Source organism: Strix uralensis, chromosome 2 (assembly GCF_047716275.1).
Source record: "Strix uralensis isolate ZFMK-TIS-50842 chromosome 2, bStrUra1, whole genome shotgun sequence".
Lineage (NCBI taxonomy): Eukaryota > Metazoa > Chordata > Aves > Strigiformes > Strigidae > Strix > Strix uralensis.
In genome coordinates this window covers 126,651,463-126,668,750 of record NC_133973.1, presented here as the reverse complement: position 1 = coordinate 126,668,750, position 17,288 = coordinate 126,651,463, and the positions used below count along the sequence as shown (strand labels likewise).

At 45.4% G+C, this 17,288-nt stretch overlaps 1 protein-coding gene across 4 annotated transcripts in view; it reads left to right on the top strand.

The window, feature by feature from the left end:
- Positions 1 to 17,288, top strand: part of AMOTL1 (angiomotin like 1) — an 81,924-nt gene that overhangs the window by 48,837 nt on the left and 15,799 nt on the right. For all 4 annotated transcript variants that reach the window (XM_074860249.1, XM_074860247.1, XM_074860248.1 and 1 more), the window contains 3 exons: positions 4,976 to 5,120; positions 6,196 to 6,285; positions 13,943 to 14,088. In XM_074860249.1, coding sequence (XP_074716350.1) covers positions 4,976 to 5,120; positions 6,196 to 6,285; positions 13,943 to 14,088 — 381 coding nt within the window. The remainder of the gene's footprint in view (positions 1 to 4,975; positions 5,121 to 6,195; positions 6,286 to 13,942; positions 14,089 to 17,288) is intronic.

Below are 17,288 nucleotides of genomic sequence, written 5' to 3'. Positions count from 1 at the left end.
AGAAGAATTTGAAGAGCATGGCCACATCTGTCCTGAGCGGTCTTGTCCACCTCAATATGCTCATGTGGCACTCCGTGCTCTGTGGAAGTGTAACAGCCGTTGGTGGGGTTGCCCGTTATTTGGTAATGTGTTAACTTTGTTGTCTCGGAGGGTTTCAGTGACTGCTCTGTGGGTTGCTAAGAGCTGATGTTAGACACCCACCTTTGAACATGTTGGTTCAAAAAGCACTACCCTCTTACCTGAAAGAACCATTTGGTAAAGGTTTTGCTTAAAAACCCTTTTTGCGAAGGGATCCTACACCCTTTTCTCTGTGGCATCTTTAGTGAAGGGCGATGTCTTGCGCACTGCCTGAGGTGACAAGATGAAGAGCCAAATCAAACAAAGATGTTGCTTAAAAATGAGAGTTCACTGAACGTGATGCAGAGATGCTCCCCAGATCTGCTGTCTTTGGGTCCCAGGGACCCAGACCAAATGATTTAGGATTATTTAGGATTCTACACTACTATTTCATTTATGTATTCCCACCGCTTATGCACAAATGGGCTTAGGCTGCAGGTCTTTTCTCTCTGAATTTAGGAGTCTAAATAGGAGCTCAGTTTTTTCTGTGCTGTGCGGAATCAGGGTGTTCTTGGAGACACCCCTCACAGGAGAAAAGGCAGCTCTGAGAGACCATGTCCCAGCCTCAGCTTTGGGAAAAATCTGTGACAATCTGTTCAAACAGGTTAGAAAAAAACCTGTTGTTTTGTAGTTGCTCTTGTCTTTTCAGCCTCCTCCTTGCAACCAGATGAGTTGAGCTTATTCACAGAATTTCCTAAACTTAGTTGAGAAATTTTTGCAGCAACATTAACTGAAGATTTTAATGCTGACTTCCCTGTGGCCTTCATGGGCAAAAAGAAATATTCCAGCTATTAATTTTACAAAAGCTGCATTGTTCGGTAAAAGGTATTTGAGTGTGATGCCCTAAAAATATTCTGATTTCCTTTTACACTCTTGGAAACGTCTCTCTCTTTATCTTGGATGCCCTGTGAGTCGATTGCATCAGACACCAACAGAAAGGTATTCAAGCATGGGCTGAAGTTTCACTTCAGTCAACAGAGCGTGGACTTGAGTCCCATTGACTTTGGGGGAATGTAAGCAGAGTACTAAAGCGAAACACATGCTCAAGTGCATACTTTCTTCAGGAAAATGTCCTGAACCAAAGCCTTAACACAGTATCCCTCCCATGCTGTTTTTAATGTGTTTGAACACAAGGACAGGGCAGGTCCTCCTCTGTTCCCACAGTTTCAGCTGAACATCACCTCTGAAAACGTGACAGTGAGTTAAATTACATACTTTGGGTGTGAGAACTCTTCCCTTTCCTTGGAAGTGGAAGGGTCACGAGGAGTACTGCTTGTTTGTCTGTGCATAACAAGTTTATTCTAAGTAGAGCCACCCTCCCATCACTTCTATTCATTACAAAGTAGGAGAAGAAATTAGAGAAAATCAGCCTGACGTGGAGGGCTCCCTGGTGTTCATACAAACAGATCAGCCCTGAGGGTTGTCAAATTCCCAGTCCTGTCTGAACAGACTTTTTGCAGAGAGGTACAAGGTGGTGATTAATCCGTGCTGTTTGATGAGTTGTCTGGTTTTCTTACCTAAAAACAGTTGGTGGGGAAGGGGGGTTGTACATGTTTTATTTTGAGCTTTTTTTGCAAAAGCAGAGCATTACTTTGTCTTTTTTTTTTTGCTTTTTTTTTTTTTGTTGGATGGTGTTACTTTGCTGAAGTTCAATTGCCAGGCTGGGCTGGCTCTTCCCCATGCTGTGTGTGTGGGTTGTTTGAGTGGGTTGACTCTAGGATCTACGAGACAGAGAAGGGACTGAACTGTTTTTTCCCCTCCATAGAAGAAGGCAAAGGAAATCGCAGAGCTGCTGAGAAACACTGACACAATTTATGGCTGTTCTTCTGTTCTTCTTTAATTTTGTTCAGTGCTGATGGAGTTTCTTGCTTTTCCTGCAGCAAGTCTTTGCTTCTGGGGCTAGAGGACACCTGTGTGGTGATGTGTTTTGGGAAATAACAGCAGATAACGGGAAGAGCAGAGTGCATGTGGTAACCAGCAGTGTTGGGTGGGACTCTTGGGCTGTGGAAACCCCCTGCCCTTTTGGCAAATCTGGTTTGCTGTGGTAGGAGCAATCTGGAGCAGGCACCTTCTCCTGCAGGTAGTGGCTCACCCAGAAGAGTGGAAGCGTGGGAACTGACAGGTGTCAAGGCATGTAACTGAGCACAGTGGTTGGGATCATGTAGTTAAGGATTCAGGAAAGTGCTTTAAAAATTATTTTTGCTAAGCCAAACCTTCCTTTCGAGGAGAGAGAAGCTCAATCTGCTTAAATGGTCAAAGAGAGCAATGTGAGGTAGTTTGGATATAGCCTCTAACTACTTATAGGAAGAGAAAACTTTTGTTAGTGGAGGTCACACTGATCTAAAGAAAAAGCTGTAGCTGAATCAAGTAGCTGAAACTATGCTGTTATTGGAGTAACTTATCAACATGTCATTTTGATTCTGGAAAATTCAGATGAAATAGATTTTTGATTGTAGATCATAGTCATAGAATAGAATAGACTATTTCAGTTGGAAGGGACCTACAAGAATCATCTAGTCCAACTGCCTGACCAATTCAGGGCTGGCCAAGCTAAAGCATGTTATTAAGGGCATTGTCCAAATGCCTCTTAAACACTGACGGGCCTGGGACATCAGCCACCTCTCTAGGAAGCCTGTTCCAGTGTTTGACCACCCTCTCGGTAAAGAAATGCTTCCTAACGTCCAGTCTAAACCTCCCCTGGTGCAGTTTTGAACCATTCCCGTGCATCCTATCACTGGTACCAGGGAGAAGAGGTCAGCACCTCCCTCTCCACTTCCCCTCCTCAGGAAGTTAGCCACTCCTCATAGGACATTCCTTCCAGCCCTTTCACCAGCTTTGTTGCCTTCCTCTGGATGCATTCAAGGACCTTCACATCCTTCTTAAATCGTGGAGCCCAGAACTGCACAGTGCTCTGGGTGATTTTCTCAAAAAAGTTTATACTTTTTTTTTGAGGCTTTGTACAAGCTTGCATTGCCATGCATATGAAGAAAAATAAAACTCTTTGACTTTTTTTGAACCACAGTATGGTTCGGTTTGAATTTCAAGCAGGTTTGGATTTATGCAGCGTTCCTCTGAGCGTTCTGTCCTCGTGGTGGGAACACACTAGGTGTCTGGCTGTGCATCAGCAAGGTGGGGAAGAAGGATCTGCTTTTCTAGATGTGGTTAGGGAAAATGTAGTGGGGCTTTCTGGAGCTCCTGCTTCAAGAAAACAAAACGGAAAGTCAGAATAACCTGAGTAAGTTTGTAGTTCCCCCAAGAAGGAGTGTCAGTGTGTGGGATATGACTGGCTCAACAGGTCATCCTCTTCTTGGAGCTGTGGAGAATTGTCAGCTAAGAACTAATCTACATATACTTTTTAATGTCATGCATGTGAGGGAGCAGCTTGTATGTGTTTGAAATACCTGCGAGCTGTTAAATCCCCACCGATGCAAGATAGGTGATGTGATACCCAGCAAGGTACTAACCCAAAACTGCTGGTGTCATGGGGGCCACTGTGGACTTTGCACATTGCCACTTGTTTCAGCTTTTGTGCCTGAGCAAGCTGAAAGCAGAAATCAGGGAAGGTAACCGGGTTTCCCCATGATGGCTCTGCTGGGCTTTCCTTGGTGCATGGTTCAGAGGTGCCACATGCCCATGGGCCATATTCAGATAGTGGCCCCTGCATTGTTGTAAGTGCAGGTCCAGGCTGCTGGAGCCTGGCTGCAAGTTCCCATGCAGACAGCTGGGTGACAGCTCCAGCATCCCCGGAACTTTTTATTTTGCAAGTGCTGCAGCTGGCAAATGACACCTAAAGCTTAACAGGCCCTGGAGAGGGACCTATCTCCACAGCAAGGGGAGATGGGCTTGCACCCTGGCTTCACAAATCACAAATCCGTCCCACCCACAATTCAAGAGGCTAAAAAAGCACCAGATTTAGAAAGGTATGCGGGAGGCTATATATATCTTGTGGTTTTCCAGCCTGTGCAAATTATCAAGCTTTTCTCCACAAACACAAGGGCCAGGCATGCAGGAGCAGATTCCCACATCAGCGTTGATCGTTCCTGCAACAACGATTTTAGCAAAGTTGTAACACTTAACACAACATCTGCCTATTAAAAGAGTTGGATGGGATTGACCTGAACAGCAAAACTCTGCTGGGGACTATCCTCCTTCCAGTCTTTTGGTCTTGGGTCTTAAGATGCAAGTTCACTGCTAAGGGCTTCCTCTGCATGCCCTGCTTGCAGTTTACCAGATTTCAAGATGAAGTTAAGAAGATTGAAAACCCCAGACAATTGATTTGGTGTGTTATAGAGAATTTCCTCTTGTATAGAGCAGGCTTCAGTCAAGGATAGAAAGGAGTGGACCACAGTAGTTTAAAACTGACATGAGGTCAGAGCTGAGCCTAAAACACTTCTGGTGACACGCAGAGCTCAGACCTGTTTTGGATCAGGGATCTGGCAGAATAATAAATCTTGCCTCATACAACCCTTTCTAGGAAAGAATACAGCCAACACAAATACACTGTTTCCTTCATTTCGTCCCTTGGATGATGTTAAAGCAGCCACCTCAGTTGTAGAGTGAAGGCAACTGAGCAGTTACATCAAGTCCACCCTACCCCAAGGTTTTTGGGGAGCTGCCAGCAGGGTGTCAGGGGGTGTTATGGCATGGCGAGCTGCCCCACAGGGCATTTGTGGGGGTCCCCACTGCAGGAGCCTCCAGTACTGCCGCTGAGGAGATGGGTCATTGCAGAGCTGGTGGCTGGCATGACACTCAGCACGAGCATTGCCCCGACTCCTGCGCCCCGCTGAAACGTGCTGGGCAAACACTGGGACGGGACACATTCCTGCTGGGCTTTAACAGGAGCTCTCTCTCCTTTCAGTTTGAAATAGAGATTCAGAGGATTTCAGAAGCTTATGAGGGCTTGGTCAAGACCACCACTAAGAGGGAGTCTCTGGACAAAGCGATGAGAAACAAACTTGAAGGAGAAATTAGGAGACTTCATGACTTCAACAGGGATCTCCGTGGTATGTTATGTGCTTGTGTCATTTTTTTTTTCCCCCAGTTGACATGGTGTTTCACTTCTCACAAGCTCCAGAGCAGCAGGCTTTAGAGGAGTAGCTTCACATGTTTTAGATGCACGTCTTGAGAAATCTGGCCCTGCTCATTGGCATAAGACAAAACTGCTGTCACCTCACCCCCCTGGTGGAAAGGAAACCTTCTGGCAAAATATGAGAGTCAGCTTCAGATGGTGCCTTTGCTTTTAGTACTTGCAAATATTGATTTGACAGCAAGGCCAACAGTCCCAAAGGCTCATCCAGCTCTAACAAGCTGAAGAGCAAGTTGCAACATAGAGCAGTGCTGTACAACCCATAAATCTCAGAGTTGAGTGCCTTCACAAACCGGTAGCAAGTATCAAAGGATATCTCTTTCTTGTATTGAGAACATAAAATTGAGCGTATATCCTTTTGAGAAAGCAAATCGAGGGTACGTTGGGTAGCTATTACCTGTCTAAGTTCCTGATGGGATACTTTGGTACCTCCTTGTGCTGTGAGATGCCTTCTGCAAGCTGGCTCATGCTTTTTGCAGTGGTGCAAGGGGGGTCGCATGGTCTTTTTGAAGGAGGGGGGCATCTGAAGGCCGGACCTTCCCAGGGGAAGCTGACCCTGGCTGCAGAAAACTGCTCCTTTCCCAGGGCATCACCAAAGATTGGTGTCACTGGGCTGGAGACTGCCTTCCCCAGGGCATCTCACTGCACTGGGGGCAGCACTCCACTGTGGGAAAGCAGCCGTCCCCTTGCAAAGCTGGGTAATTCAGACTGCAAATGCCTTGTGCATTTTGGACAGTGTGAGAGATGAAGTGCCTGGGCAGGTCAGCCATGAATGTCAGAGGCTCTTCCCCCAGTTTCTGTAAATCTGAATGACACAGTTTCATGGAAGAGGTCAAAGGCCTCATCTTTTATGTATGTGTCAGCCTCCATTTTAATGTCCTCCTTCAGAGAGTCTATTTATACTGCCCTGCTGGCATGCATCTTATTTTCTTGGTTGGCCTACAATTTTATATACATATATTTATACTTAAAGTATTTCCTGTTTTTTGCAGAACGACTGGAGACAGCCAATAGGCAGCTAGCCAGCAGAGACTTCGATGGGCATGAGGATAAGTCAACAGAGGGCCTTTATGTCACTCAGAGTGAGTACTGTGCTAATCTGTTTTGAAGGCGCATATATATATATGTGTGTACGCGCATATATATGTGCTGGAGTGGAGGTGAATACTTTGCTACTAATTGTTATTGTCTTTATGGCTTGGTTTTACTTAGCTAATTTGTCACACACTCTTATTTAAGCTGCAGACTGGATTGTTTAGGCTGATGTTTTTTTTTTCTCTCTGAGCACCAGAACTAGACAGTGGGTAAATGTTAATGGTAACACAGCTTAGTTTATTTTTGATAAATATTTATCTGAAATTGTGAAGTATTGCTTGTGGGGATCAACTCTGGAGATGCATGCTTTTTAGAGAAGTCAGATTCTTCTCTTGGCTGGGATAAGCCCGGAGCAACTTCTGCTGACTTCTTGTTAGTGACAGGGGTGGACTAACAGGAGGCAGAGCAGAGCTGGACCCTCCTTTGTGCAAAGGATGGAAGAGACAATATTTTACAACTTCTACTGCTGTGAAAAACATCCATTCCTGTCAAGTTTTAGGCTCCTGTAATGACTGAGCACAGTGCTGCTGCATTTCCCTGCCCTGTGTTGACGGCTCCATGTGACCAGCCAAACCCAAACCCAAGCAACTGAGTGCTGCATGACAGCGCGTGGCTTCTTGTGTATCATGAACATCTCCAGCACGCTTTCAGAAGGGCTTGACCACCTGGGAGCTGTGCAGTACCTTGCAGGCTTAAATTCCATTGAAGCTAAATGCTGTGTAACCGATCCTTCTGTTTTATCTATTGCATCAAGAGCTTCCTTGGAAGATGAGTTTCAACTGCAAATCCTTGGGTGGAGGACTGGCCACCTCCATAAGCAGTGTGGCGTTTGATGCCACTCAGCATGCCTCGCTGCCAGCCTTGCAATGTCCACCAGCTGCTTTAAATGCAGGAGAGCCTTCTTCTAGCTCCCACCTGCAGTGACGATGTCAGCGTGGCAACTTCACTGATAACTGAGCATGTGTGCACAAACCAGAAGAGAATCTAAAGATCTTTTCCATGACTCTGTTAGCTTTGCCATATTAGCAGATGCCACAAGGACGTGTAGATACTGTTGCGAATCCAAGGGGATGATCTGTTAAGAAAATAGCATTGCTATCTAAGTCTTGTCATTGGGAAGAGTTCAAATGGGGTAAGTTGCATAGTGCAAACTGCAGACTGGGGTCTGCTGTCTTTGTATAGAGACAGCCTGGCAGTGTTCCCATATACTGGTATCTACAAGGGGGAGTTAAATCCCCAGGACGGACTCAGTTTGAGTTATTTTCCAGTGCATAAACATGCTCTGTGCTTCTACTGACAAATATCTAGCAATAAAACTTTGCATTGTGCACTCAGCATATTACTGCTATCAATTCACAGCTTATGAACAAATATAGCTTTTTGGATCCTATCACATAAGATGGGCTGGATGCTTGGAGTGTCTCCTGGCTAGGCCAGAGAGCTAAATGTTACTAATGCAATGCAGAGTGCTTCCAAGAATAGAAAAATGGGCACATGTAAAGCAGGTCCTCTTCAGTCATGTTCTTTGGGCTGCTGGGGCACGCACAATAATGACCTCGATGTCAGGGTATCAGCCTAAAACACCCCTTTGAGAGCCCATAAAAGGTTTTGCTTGGACATCCTCTGTTGCTGCCTGCATTTATATGCTGATGTTTGTGAGTCTTCCCCAGGGGAGACCATGACCAGGATTGCACCTCACTGCCAACCTGGGGATTTTGCAAGTATGATCTGCATTCTCTTCACATCTTTTGATGGGATGCTCAGGTAGAAAACTTGAGAGAAGAAGGGGTGCAGCTTGTTTTAGCTGCCATGTGTACACTTGTCTACTGAGACTGAAATAGTCATTTTTAGAAGAAGAGAAGAAATGGTGCCCATGTGCACTCCCATTAGCTGTGGCAATTTTGTCTTGAAACTTGCGTTTGTTTTTTTCCTGAGGGTGGTAGCTTATTAAGCCAGATTAGTAAATGCAAATCTTAGTTTTCATTAGGAAAACAAAAGCAGATTTCCAGTCCCTATGTTTATGGAAAACAGCCTGAAAACATGACCCTTAGCATCCCTAACCCAAGTTATATAAAAAGACTCCATCAGCACTTTCCTAAAATTTACCATTTTTAGGTCAGTCTCATGATGAGGTGAAGGAGGAAAGATAAAACTTTTGAGGTTTTTTTAACACTTGTCCTTGGTAATACTGCAAATGCAGAATTAATGCTGTAGTAAAACGCCAGTAATAGGAAAAACTCCCTGCAAAAGAAGTCTGGCAAGGCAAGACGTGCAGGGATCATTTTTCAGTTCCTCGCAGCACTCTCCATTAGCAGTGCAACAGTGTAGAGCGGTTGTGCGCTCTGAGGTGGAGGCCGGAGGTGACAAAAACTCTTATTCTTTGTAATAATAATAGGCAAAGCCAGGCTGCATGCGTCAAAGTATTAAGTGCTAGACATTTGTGCCTAAGAAAAATGCTACTGTTGTATTGAGGGTAGGAGAGAACTCACAGCCCATTAGTTTCATGGTAATTATGTGATGTTTTGTCAGTGAAAAATGTTCTTTTAAGGAAAGACTTGAAGCAGCGACCGATGAAGGCATATGGGTCCATACAGGCTAGAGAAGAGCCAGGCAGGAGGAGGCTGAGAGATGCTGTGGAAACGGAGAGACGGGAAGACTGAGGATTGTTTCAAGGGCATAGGGCAGAGAGAAAGATTATGATACAGCATATCACGGGAAAAAATTGTTTTGGTGGAGTCTGAGAAAGTTGTGTGTTTTTCTGGGATTTTTCGACTTAGAGACACTCTGTCAGAGAAGGGGTTCCTCCAAAGGGCTGTTTTTTCAGGTGTCTGAGGCAGATCGGGGTCTGTGCCCATCCACGTGGCTCTGCACCCATTAGTGGGGATGTGTAGACGGTTTTGGCAGTGTGTTGGTAGAGCCTCATGCTTCATGGGAGTGTGCAGTGGATGTGCCACGTACTTGTGCATATATCTCTGTCCCAAATATCCCAGGCAAAGAAATATTCCCATCGAATGAATCCAACCAAAGAAAATGCTCACAGTAGATGTTTTTGAGAGTGGGGTTTTGGGCAGACTAAGAGCCATTCAGTATTAAGACAGGAAATAATCAGGGCAGAGGCAGAAGTTTCAGGGGCGAGTAAAAGGGAGCTCCTTACCCTCTCGTTTCACAGCCATGAGCTGCATGTGGGGAGGCTGCTGCCACTCTGCATCCAGAGCCAGGGGCACCTGTGCAGAGAGCAGCATCCTGAAGAAATGATGTCGTATAGAAAAATGGGTCTATTTTGCAGAACTTCCCCTTGCCCTCTGAAGGAAAGGGGAGTGGGAAGTTCAATTTCAGTTTTTAATGCATGAAGGTCAAATTCTTGCCTGACTTGTACTTCATGACGTGTGAATGGAAATGCCCAAGCTGTAAATCAGACCAAGTTTAAGATACCCATGATACTTCGTAGGGTAAGGAAAGCTATCACGAGTTTTGATGGAGATTCCATGACTTCCTCTGACAACAGAGCACCAAACCTTCCTGCATTCCTGCTGAAATCAATGACCACAAGTGATCCTGTACCAAACCATTTATTAAGTACGTTACAATTGATCATAATTACTAATTCCAGTGCAGAACCCATGTTAATCACCACATGAGAAAATGGTCTCAAGGACTCAAGCACGACCTCATGCAGCTTCTCAGCCTTCCCTTGGTGCTGGCATGGCCCAGCCTCCAGGGAGCTGTCAGGAATGTGCCGTTTGTGAGCGAAACTGCAGGAGGAGAAGATTGCAGTGAGCTCTCTTGGCGTTTGTATCTTTTTTCTGTTTTTTTTCTCACGGAGATCTGCCAGTGTGGATGGAAAGAAATGCTTCATTTCCCAGTTCTGCGTTGCTGCTCCAGTCCTGCCTTGGCCCAGCCTAGTCAGCAACAAATCACAGCTGCGGGGGGCTGCAGTGAGGCTTGGGCAGAGGGACAGATGGATGGATGGTGGCTTTGCTGGTCCTCTGGAGGGAAATGTCAATGTCTAGACCTGACAACCTGGCCCTGTTTAATGTGCAAAGAATTTAGTAAAGGTGTGGGAAACCTCCTTCTGTCTGCCTGCATGGAGTGAATGGGCTCTATTTATTATTCTGCTTATTCTTATGGAGTGGGAACCAGCTGCTGAAAGGTCTTTGGAGCAGGCAACAAGGTCCTGTCCTCATTTCAGATTCCTCCTGCCAGTCACTCTGAGCAGAGTGGCAAGGTAGGAGGGGCCCATCCCACTCTTCAGCCCCCTGCCTCACCGCCCTGGCATCCTCTTGGGAAGGTTGGGCCACTGGAGTTGGCCAAGTCCCAGCTTGAGCTGGATGAGCAGAAGAGGTGACTCTGGTGTCCTGTTCTGGTGAATCAGCTGGTCTGAGGGTGACCAGCAGCAGCTGCCACAACCTACACCCCGGCCTGTGGAAGGCAGATGACAGAGCTCCTCCATACACTTGCCATGTCAGGAGTTGCAAGACTGATGAGAAGCTAAATAAGTCCCGCAGGTTTCACTCAAGAAAGGCACGGTCATCAAAGAGCATCTGTGGAATTAGCAGCTGTGAGCAAAGAGCCACCATCAGGAAATGCAAACATAAGAGAAAGTGTTGAAAATGCCACAAGGAACATGGTATGGGATCCAGTCTTGTTTTCAGCAAATCTCCTGCAGTGAAGTTAGGCTCTTGCTGCCATAATTTGATATACTTTTCTTCTGCCAGCAGTGGTCATTCTGTAGGAACAAGTGTCTTTAAGGTATGTCTGTGTTACCACTCTGCAGTATCACGGCAAGAAGAAATGCAGCTTGGGATGTTTTGAGATGGTCATTAAATTGGTCAATTAAGTTGATACTCAGCTATAATGTATGAAAAACATCTGAGTGTGGAGAACAGGAGCCACGGATTGTGTATCTTTCTGTTTAAGCTTCTGCTTCAAAGCAGGGTCAAGACTAGTGTGCTCTTGGAGTACCTACCCATCTTGACAACTCAAAAATCCTGTTTGTGAAGCACTGAAGCAGGCTCTTTGCTTTATCTCCTTTTTCTTCTACCCAGCCAGAGTGTGATGTCCTCCATGTGTTGAAGTACAACAGTCAGAGGCAGTGGGTGGAAAGCTGTGAGATTACAACTGTAAACTGCAGCAGAGAAGCCTGGGGACTGTTCAGTAATGGGTTGTGGCAGTGACCCACCAGAAGATAGAAATAGTTATTAGCTGGAGTCTGTTAGGTAAAAAGCACGTGCCTGGGCAGAAGGTGTGTGCAAGAGTAGCACAGTAAAACTATTTTTAGACCTTAAGGATACCTTGTATGTACTTGAAGAGAATTTAAGGTATGTTCAAGAAAGCCCTTCTTTACTAAAAATGAGTGCAATGTAGGAAAGTACTTATAAAATGTGCCTCCAGCATTTTGCAGGGAGAAGCTGACATGGGGAAGTGTTGAGAGCTGTGAAGTAAATTTTTCTTGCCAGCTTTCTAGTGGGTTCAGCAGTTATTTTGTGTACAGCATAATATTTGGCAGGGGGTAGAAAATGTAATGCAGCAGGGCAAGCCGAGCACTTAGAGTTCCCTGGATGAAAGTTGAAAGTGAAGGTCCCAAGTCCTGTTTTCCTATGTGCTGTCCTCATGTGTAACATGAAACATGGGTTTCAAATCTGGAGCAAAGCAAGTGTGGTCCCAGCATGAGATGGTGGAGTGCCACAGGGCTGAAATAGCATCCATCTTCCAGCTTCTTCGCCCTCTAATGAAATTAGCTGCTTGATAATTTGCCCAGATTTACACTTCTGTACAATAGATATTAATGTTCTTTCCGGTCAGTCTGATTGAATTAAATGTATTTACGTTGAAGGAAGAGGTCTGCATGTCCAATATACAATTTCTTGCTGACAAGGGAAGATTAAGGCCACGTCATACCGAGATGGCTTGTGGTGGCAGTCAGTGGCACACTGCGCAGCACTCATTGGGCTTTGCTTGTGGGCTTTGCAGAGGCCAATGTGCTGGTGTTGCTGCCAGGGTTTCTTTTTGTGAAGTGCTGAATTCCTCCTTTTAGGATAAATGGGAAGATGGCTGAGTGGGTTTGGGCTACCTCATCTACTTGTGCCTTGTTCCACACGGATCAGCTTGTATGCATCTCACTTCAGGCATCTACCACTAGTGTGTAAATTAAACCTGTTCTCATCCCACCTGTAATTAAGGAAGAATAAGGCCCTTCTTGGGGTACTTCAGGTCTGAAATGGGCTGGCTTGGGCCATGTGAAGTTTCCTGACCCTCCTTGCGGGGAGGTGGATGGTGGGGCTTCCAGCTTGAGTGGTCACACTTGAGTGGGACGGGCTGGATGTTAGGGGCAGATTTTCCATGTTTCAGTGTTTTTGGAGCAACTTTTCACTTCAGTTAAAAAATAATAAATTCTGTAATGCTGTGTTTAAACAGTCAAAAATCAAAACAACGTTTAATTGATGCCAAATTAATTTTTGGAGGAAATTTTCCTTCCTGGAGGCTTTCCAAGTGCTCTATTTTTGTTATCATTCAGAATGAACGCCAGATTTTGAAATCTCAGATTTCACTGAATGAAACTTCCATCCCCTGCTCACTCCAATCATTAACCGTTTGCGGTCCGACGTCGGGGATCCAGTGATTGGCCCATCATGCTCGTGTTCCAAGAAACGGCTTCTCAGCACTGTCAGGGCAGAAGTAGATGGAGCCAAGTATTTCCCCAGGCAGCTTGCCAGCAAAGTCAATGGTGGGCCTGAAATTTGTTGCTGAAGGAAAAGATGTGAGCAAAGCTGACTGACTTTAGCCAGGGGTTTTTTTTAACATTGTTTTAAATTTATCCAAAAAAGGGATGATTTTTCAGCACAGAGGTTATCTACATGTTTTAGTCTCTCCCCTGATGTGTTAAGGTGCTTAACAGGAGTGGAGCACCGGTCGCTGGACCCTTAGGTCATGCAGGACTGGGGAGTCAGTCACGGTCCCCACAGTGTTGAAATGCCTCCCACGGCCTCCTTTTCTCTGCATGGCCAGGGAAAGCCTATTCAGATGCCTCCTATGTTATTCTTCCTTATTGCTTTCCCCTCTTTCAGTTTTCAGGCTGTTCAGCACAGATGTGTGTGTATTATTTGGCTTCTTCACATATTCTGTATCTCATGATCTCTATCCTTGCAAATAAAATGGGCCAGGCACAGCACAGCCCACATCCATGGGGCTGAGGTTTCTTGCACATTAGGGAAGGGCAGCAGCATTCAAACTGGCAGCTTTAAACAGTCCTTGACATAGGCTGTTCTCAAGCAGAGCCTAGGCATTGTATGGGAAGGGAGTAGCTGCTGCACGCCAAAATTTTTCAGGAGAATGTGCTAGTAGTTCAGCAGAATGGACAATTATGAGGCAGTGCTCAGGTCCCCAAGCTCTGCTAGTTCAGATGCAGCCCAAGCTGCCACTCGTTTCTGGTGCTGGTACTCGCATAAGGCTGGGCATTGAGGGGCTGAGCCATGGCAGTGCAAACTTCTTTCCTGCTGTGTCTCAGCACTGTGTCGTAATGGCCCTACCACTGCTGCTTTGCATAACTTTTGCTTTTCTAGTTAGGCAACAGCTTACCTCTGGTGCGTGGCCCAGGACCTGTGAGCTGTCCTCCTGGAGTGGCTCTTGTTCTTGTCTCTTTTCCAGACAAAGAGCACTTGAAGGAGAAGGAGAAGTTGGAGATGGAGCTAGCAGCTGTGCGCTCTGCCAACGAGGACCAGCGGAGGCACATCGAAATCCTCGACCAGGCCCTAAACAATGCGCAAGCCAAGGTCATCAAACTGGAAGAGGAGGTGAGGCATGGGCAACATTTCTGTGCTCTGAGGATAGTGGTGGCTCATGATTAGGGTTTTCTCCATCCAAATCCTGAATCTCTTCTAGCCATGGTGTGGTAGGTCTTCCTGCTTCCCTTGTACAGGCCCTCTTATAGAGAAAATGCATAGTTATACAAGACTGAGCCAAACAAGCAAGCAAAGGAGACCACAACAATAGATGTTTTCAGAGCAGAGCCTTCAACATGTAACCAGGAGCAACACCAATTTCAACTAGCTGGTGGCTGAGGTAATGGTAGGACTTAACAGAAATATCAAATAAAAAGCATACTACTCACAGACTTGGGACTGCAATACAAACATGGGATGTTGGTGCATCCTATTTCTCCCCAAATAATGCCAGGAGGCTTTTGAGATGTGCTCAACAGCACAGGGCTCAGTAATTTCACATCTAAATGGTGGTCTTAAAAGATCTGGCTGATCTGGCTGGAGGCAGACTGTCCAGGATTTAGAGGTACAAAGAGCTGCAGGTTTTGTTTGAGAGCTGAAAAAAACCTATCGTACCATGAGACCCAAGAAGTGCCATCTGTGCAAAACTCCCCAGCGGTCTTTAAACAATGATCCTATAAGCGTGATAGTGAAAATTTGGATAGGAAGAGAAATCCCAGGAACAGAGGGCTCTTCAAACTGACAGGCAAATACAGGACAATATCGAGTAGCTGGAAGCTGAAGCTAGACAAATTCAAAGTGGAAATAATGCTCAGTTTTAACTATAACAAAGAGTGATGTTGTCAGTTCTCCATTAATGGAGGTCTCTAAGTCTCAATGTATTGTGTTCCTCAAGGACCTTTAGTCAGCAGGTGTGGGTTTAATAACTAGCTGAAAGTCTATGCATTCTGGCAGATCAGGCAAGACTGTCAAAACAGACCTTTTTGGCCCTAAAGTCTCTGTCCATGGGACCAACAAAGAGGAGGGATGTTTTATGGGGAATAAAAGAAACATAATCTTTACAATTTGAGTGAGCAGGTCATTGGTGAGGGGAAGGCCATTGGTGAACCTCTACTCTAGCAGACTTGGTAGAGGTTCAGGCTCTGGCACAGACTGCTGGCATGATCTTGGGCAGGTCTGTTCCCTTTCAGTGCCTCATTTCCCACCGGCACCCTCCCAGGGCTGACCTGGTGGTGAATCCACAGGAGCCCACTGGGTGCACGGATGCAAGGGGTCTTGTGAGGAACAGGGAAAGGTCTTATCTCAAATACCTGCAAGTAACTTAAGTGCAGGTTACTGTCTTGGAAAGATGAAGGGTGAACTGACCTCAGTGATATTGGAATGTTTTTTTACCAGGGTATGCAGCATGACAGACCCCCTGTTAGGCTAACTAATGGTATTTAGAGTCTGGAAGATGTAAGGTACTGAAGTGCTGAAGGCATTGCTGTTTTGTTCCTGACCATTAGACCATTCTAACTTCTTGTTTAGAAACGTTTTAAAAACTCCATTCCCTCCGGTGAATATACCTAGCAGCAAGAAGAGAATCACATTAAGTTTAACCGCTGCTTTGTTAGTTAGACTAAAGCCTGCTCACTGTCCCAGTTTATTTGGGGCAGTCCCTTTGGAGTAGCTGCAGGAGCTAGCATACCTTTAATCTGTACATAATTCACTTGGAGCTGTTTGCCTTCTGTTTGCATTTCATCACAAAGTGGCTGAATAAAGGAGTGTTTTAGATGGCAACACCTGCTCCTACAGTTACTGCATCACACAGGGGGTGGGAAGAAATACATTTAGCTCCTGGCTTCTCCACCAACTGTCAGTGTGGTATTGGCAGGTAACATTGGCTTGCTGAATACACACCACTGAAGGCAGCAGAAGCATAAATGCAGATTTCCAGGCAGGTGGTGTAAGAAGCTACCCTGTGCCTGCTGGGTTGTAGTAAATATGTTTGCAGCCTTAGGGCTCTGTCTCTAAGAGCTTTGCAGTTGCCAGTTTCTAGTCTAGTCATCCAACAGAAATGTGTTTCTGCTGGGGATGGGAGCTAGGATCCTGGATTGTGTACTGGTGGAGTTGAGGAGAGGGCAAACATTCCCCTCTAGGGAGCTGCTAACCTCCTGCCTGGGGTGTGGTAGATGTTACAGAGGTGGTAACCTCCTGCCTGGGGCATGGTAGATCTCAGAGGTGACAACATATGAAGGTGATGCAACGGTATCTGCCAGAGTTTGTCTGTCAGAGCCCTCAGTCTGAGAAAACCCATGTGACCTGGTAGTGCTTAACTGTTTTTTTCATTCTAGGGGGAGTTTGAATGAATTTTTTCCATTTTTTCCCAGCTGCCATGTTTCAGTTGTTCAAGGCAGTGTCATGCAGCTCAGGTGAAGTGCAGTTAATCTGTGGCTGCCAGCATGTGCCTGGGCTCCTGTGCTCCCTTTCCCTTGCTTTTGGCTTGTTTCATCACTAAATCAGAGCACCTTTTCAACAGGTCTCCAGTGTTTCTGGAGCTCAGTTTGACACACATGCAGCAGATATTGTTGAGGTTATGACCCTTCATCTTAAACCAGGGATTTTTACTGTAATTTGGAATATATTCAAGGAAACACAGAACCACTCAAATGAAAACGACTGTTATTATTAATAGAGCTCTACCTCATGCACTGCTTTGTAAATCCACCCAGATTTCTTCTACCACCAGAACGCAATTAAGTTTAAAATGTTTTTAAATCAAGACTTGAAAAATAGGCAGTAGCTACTCAGTTGAATTAACATAAGATAGTGTGCTATGTAAATCTGCATTATCCTGAGTACCTGCTAGTAGAAGGATTTAATTCAAAAACATGTAGGTGGTATTATCACCACATGTCATTTAGGAGACTGCTGCTGGAATTGTGTGTCTGATCCATGCTTTGGATAGAAGACTGAATAATTAGAGAGGGTTCAGAAAACAGCTTATTTATTTGGGGCCCAGAAGCTGTTCTTTGCTGTGAACAATTAAAGTGAAGAGGTGGCTGAGCTCCAGTCCATGCTCATGAACATGAAGAAGGGATTGCTGTCAGCCAGATTAAACGTTGCTCTTTAACATAAGAAGAAATAATGAGATGCAGTGTTTAGGGGCTGAAGCTGAGCAAATCAGGCCGGAAATAAAGAGTTAGAGTAATTAACACTGAAACAACCTACTTAGGGTGAAGTGGATTCTCCATCTCTTACCGTCTTTAACTCAAATCTCATATCTATAGAGT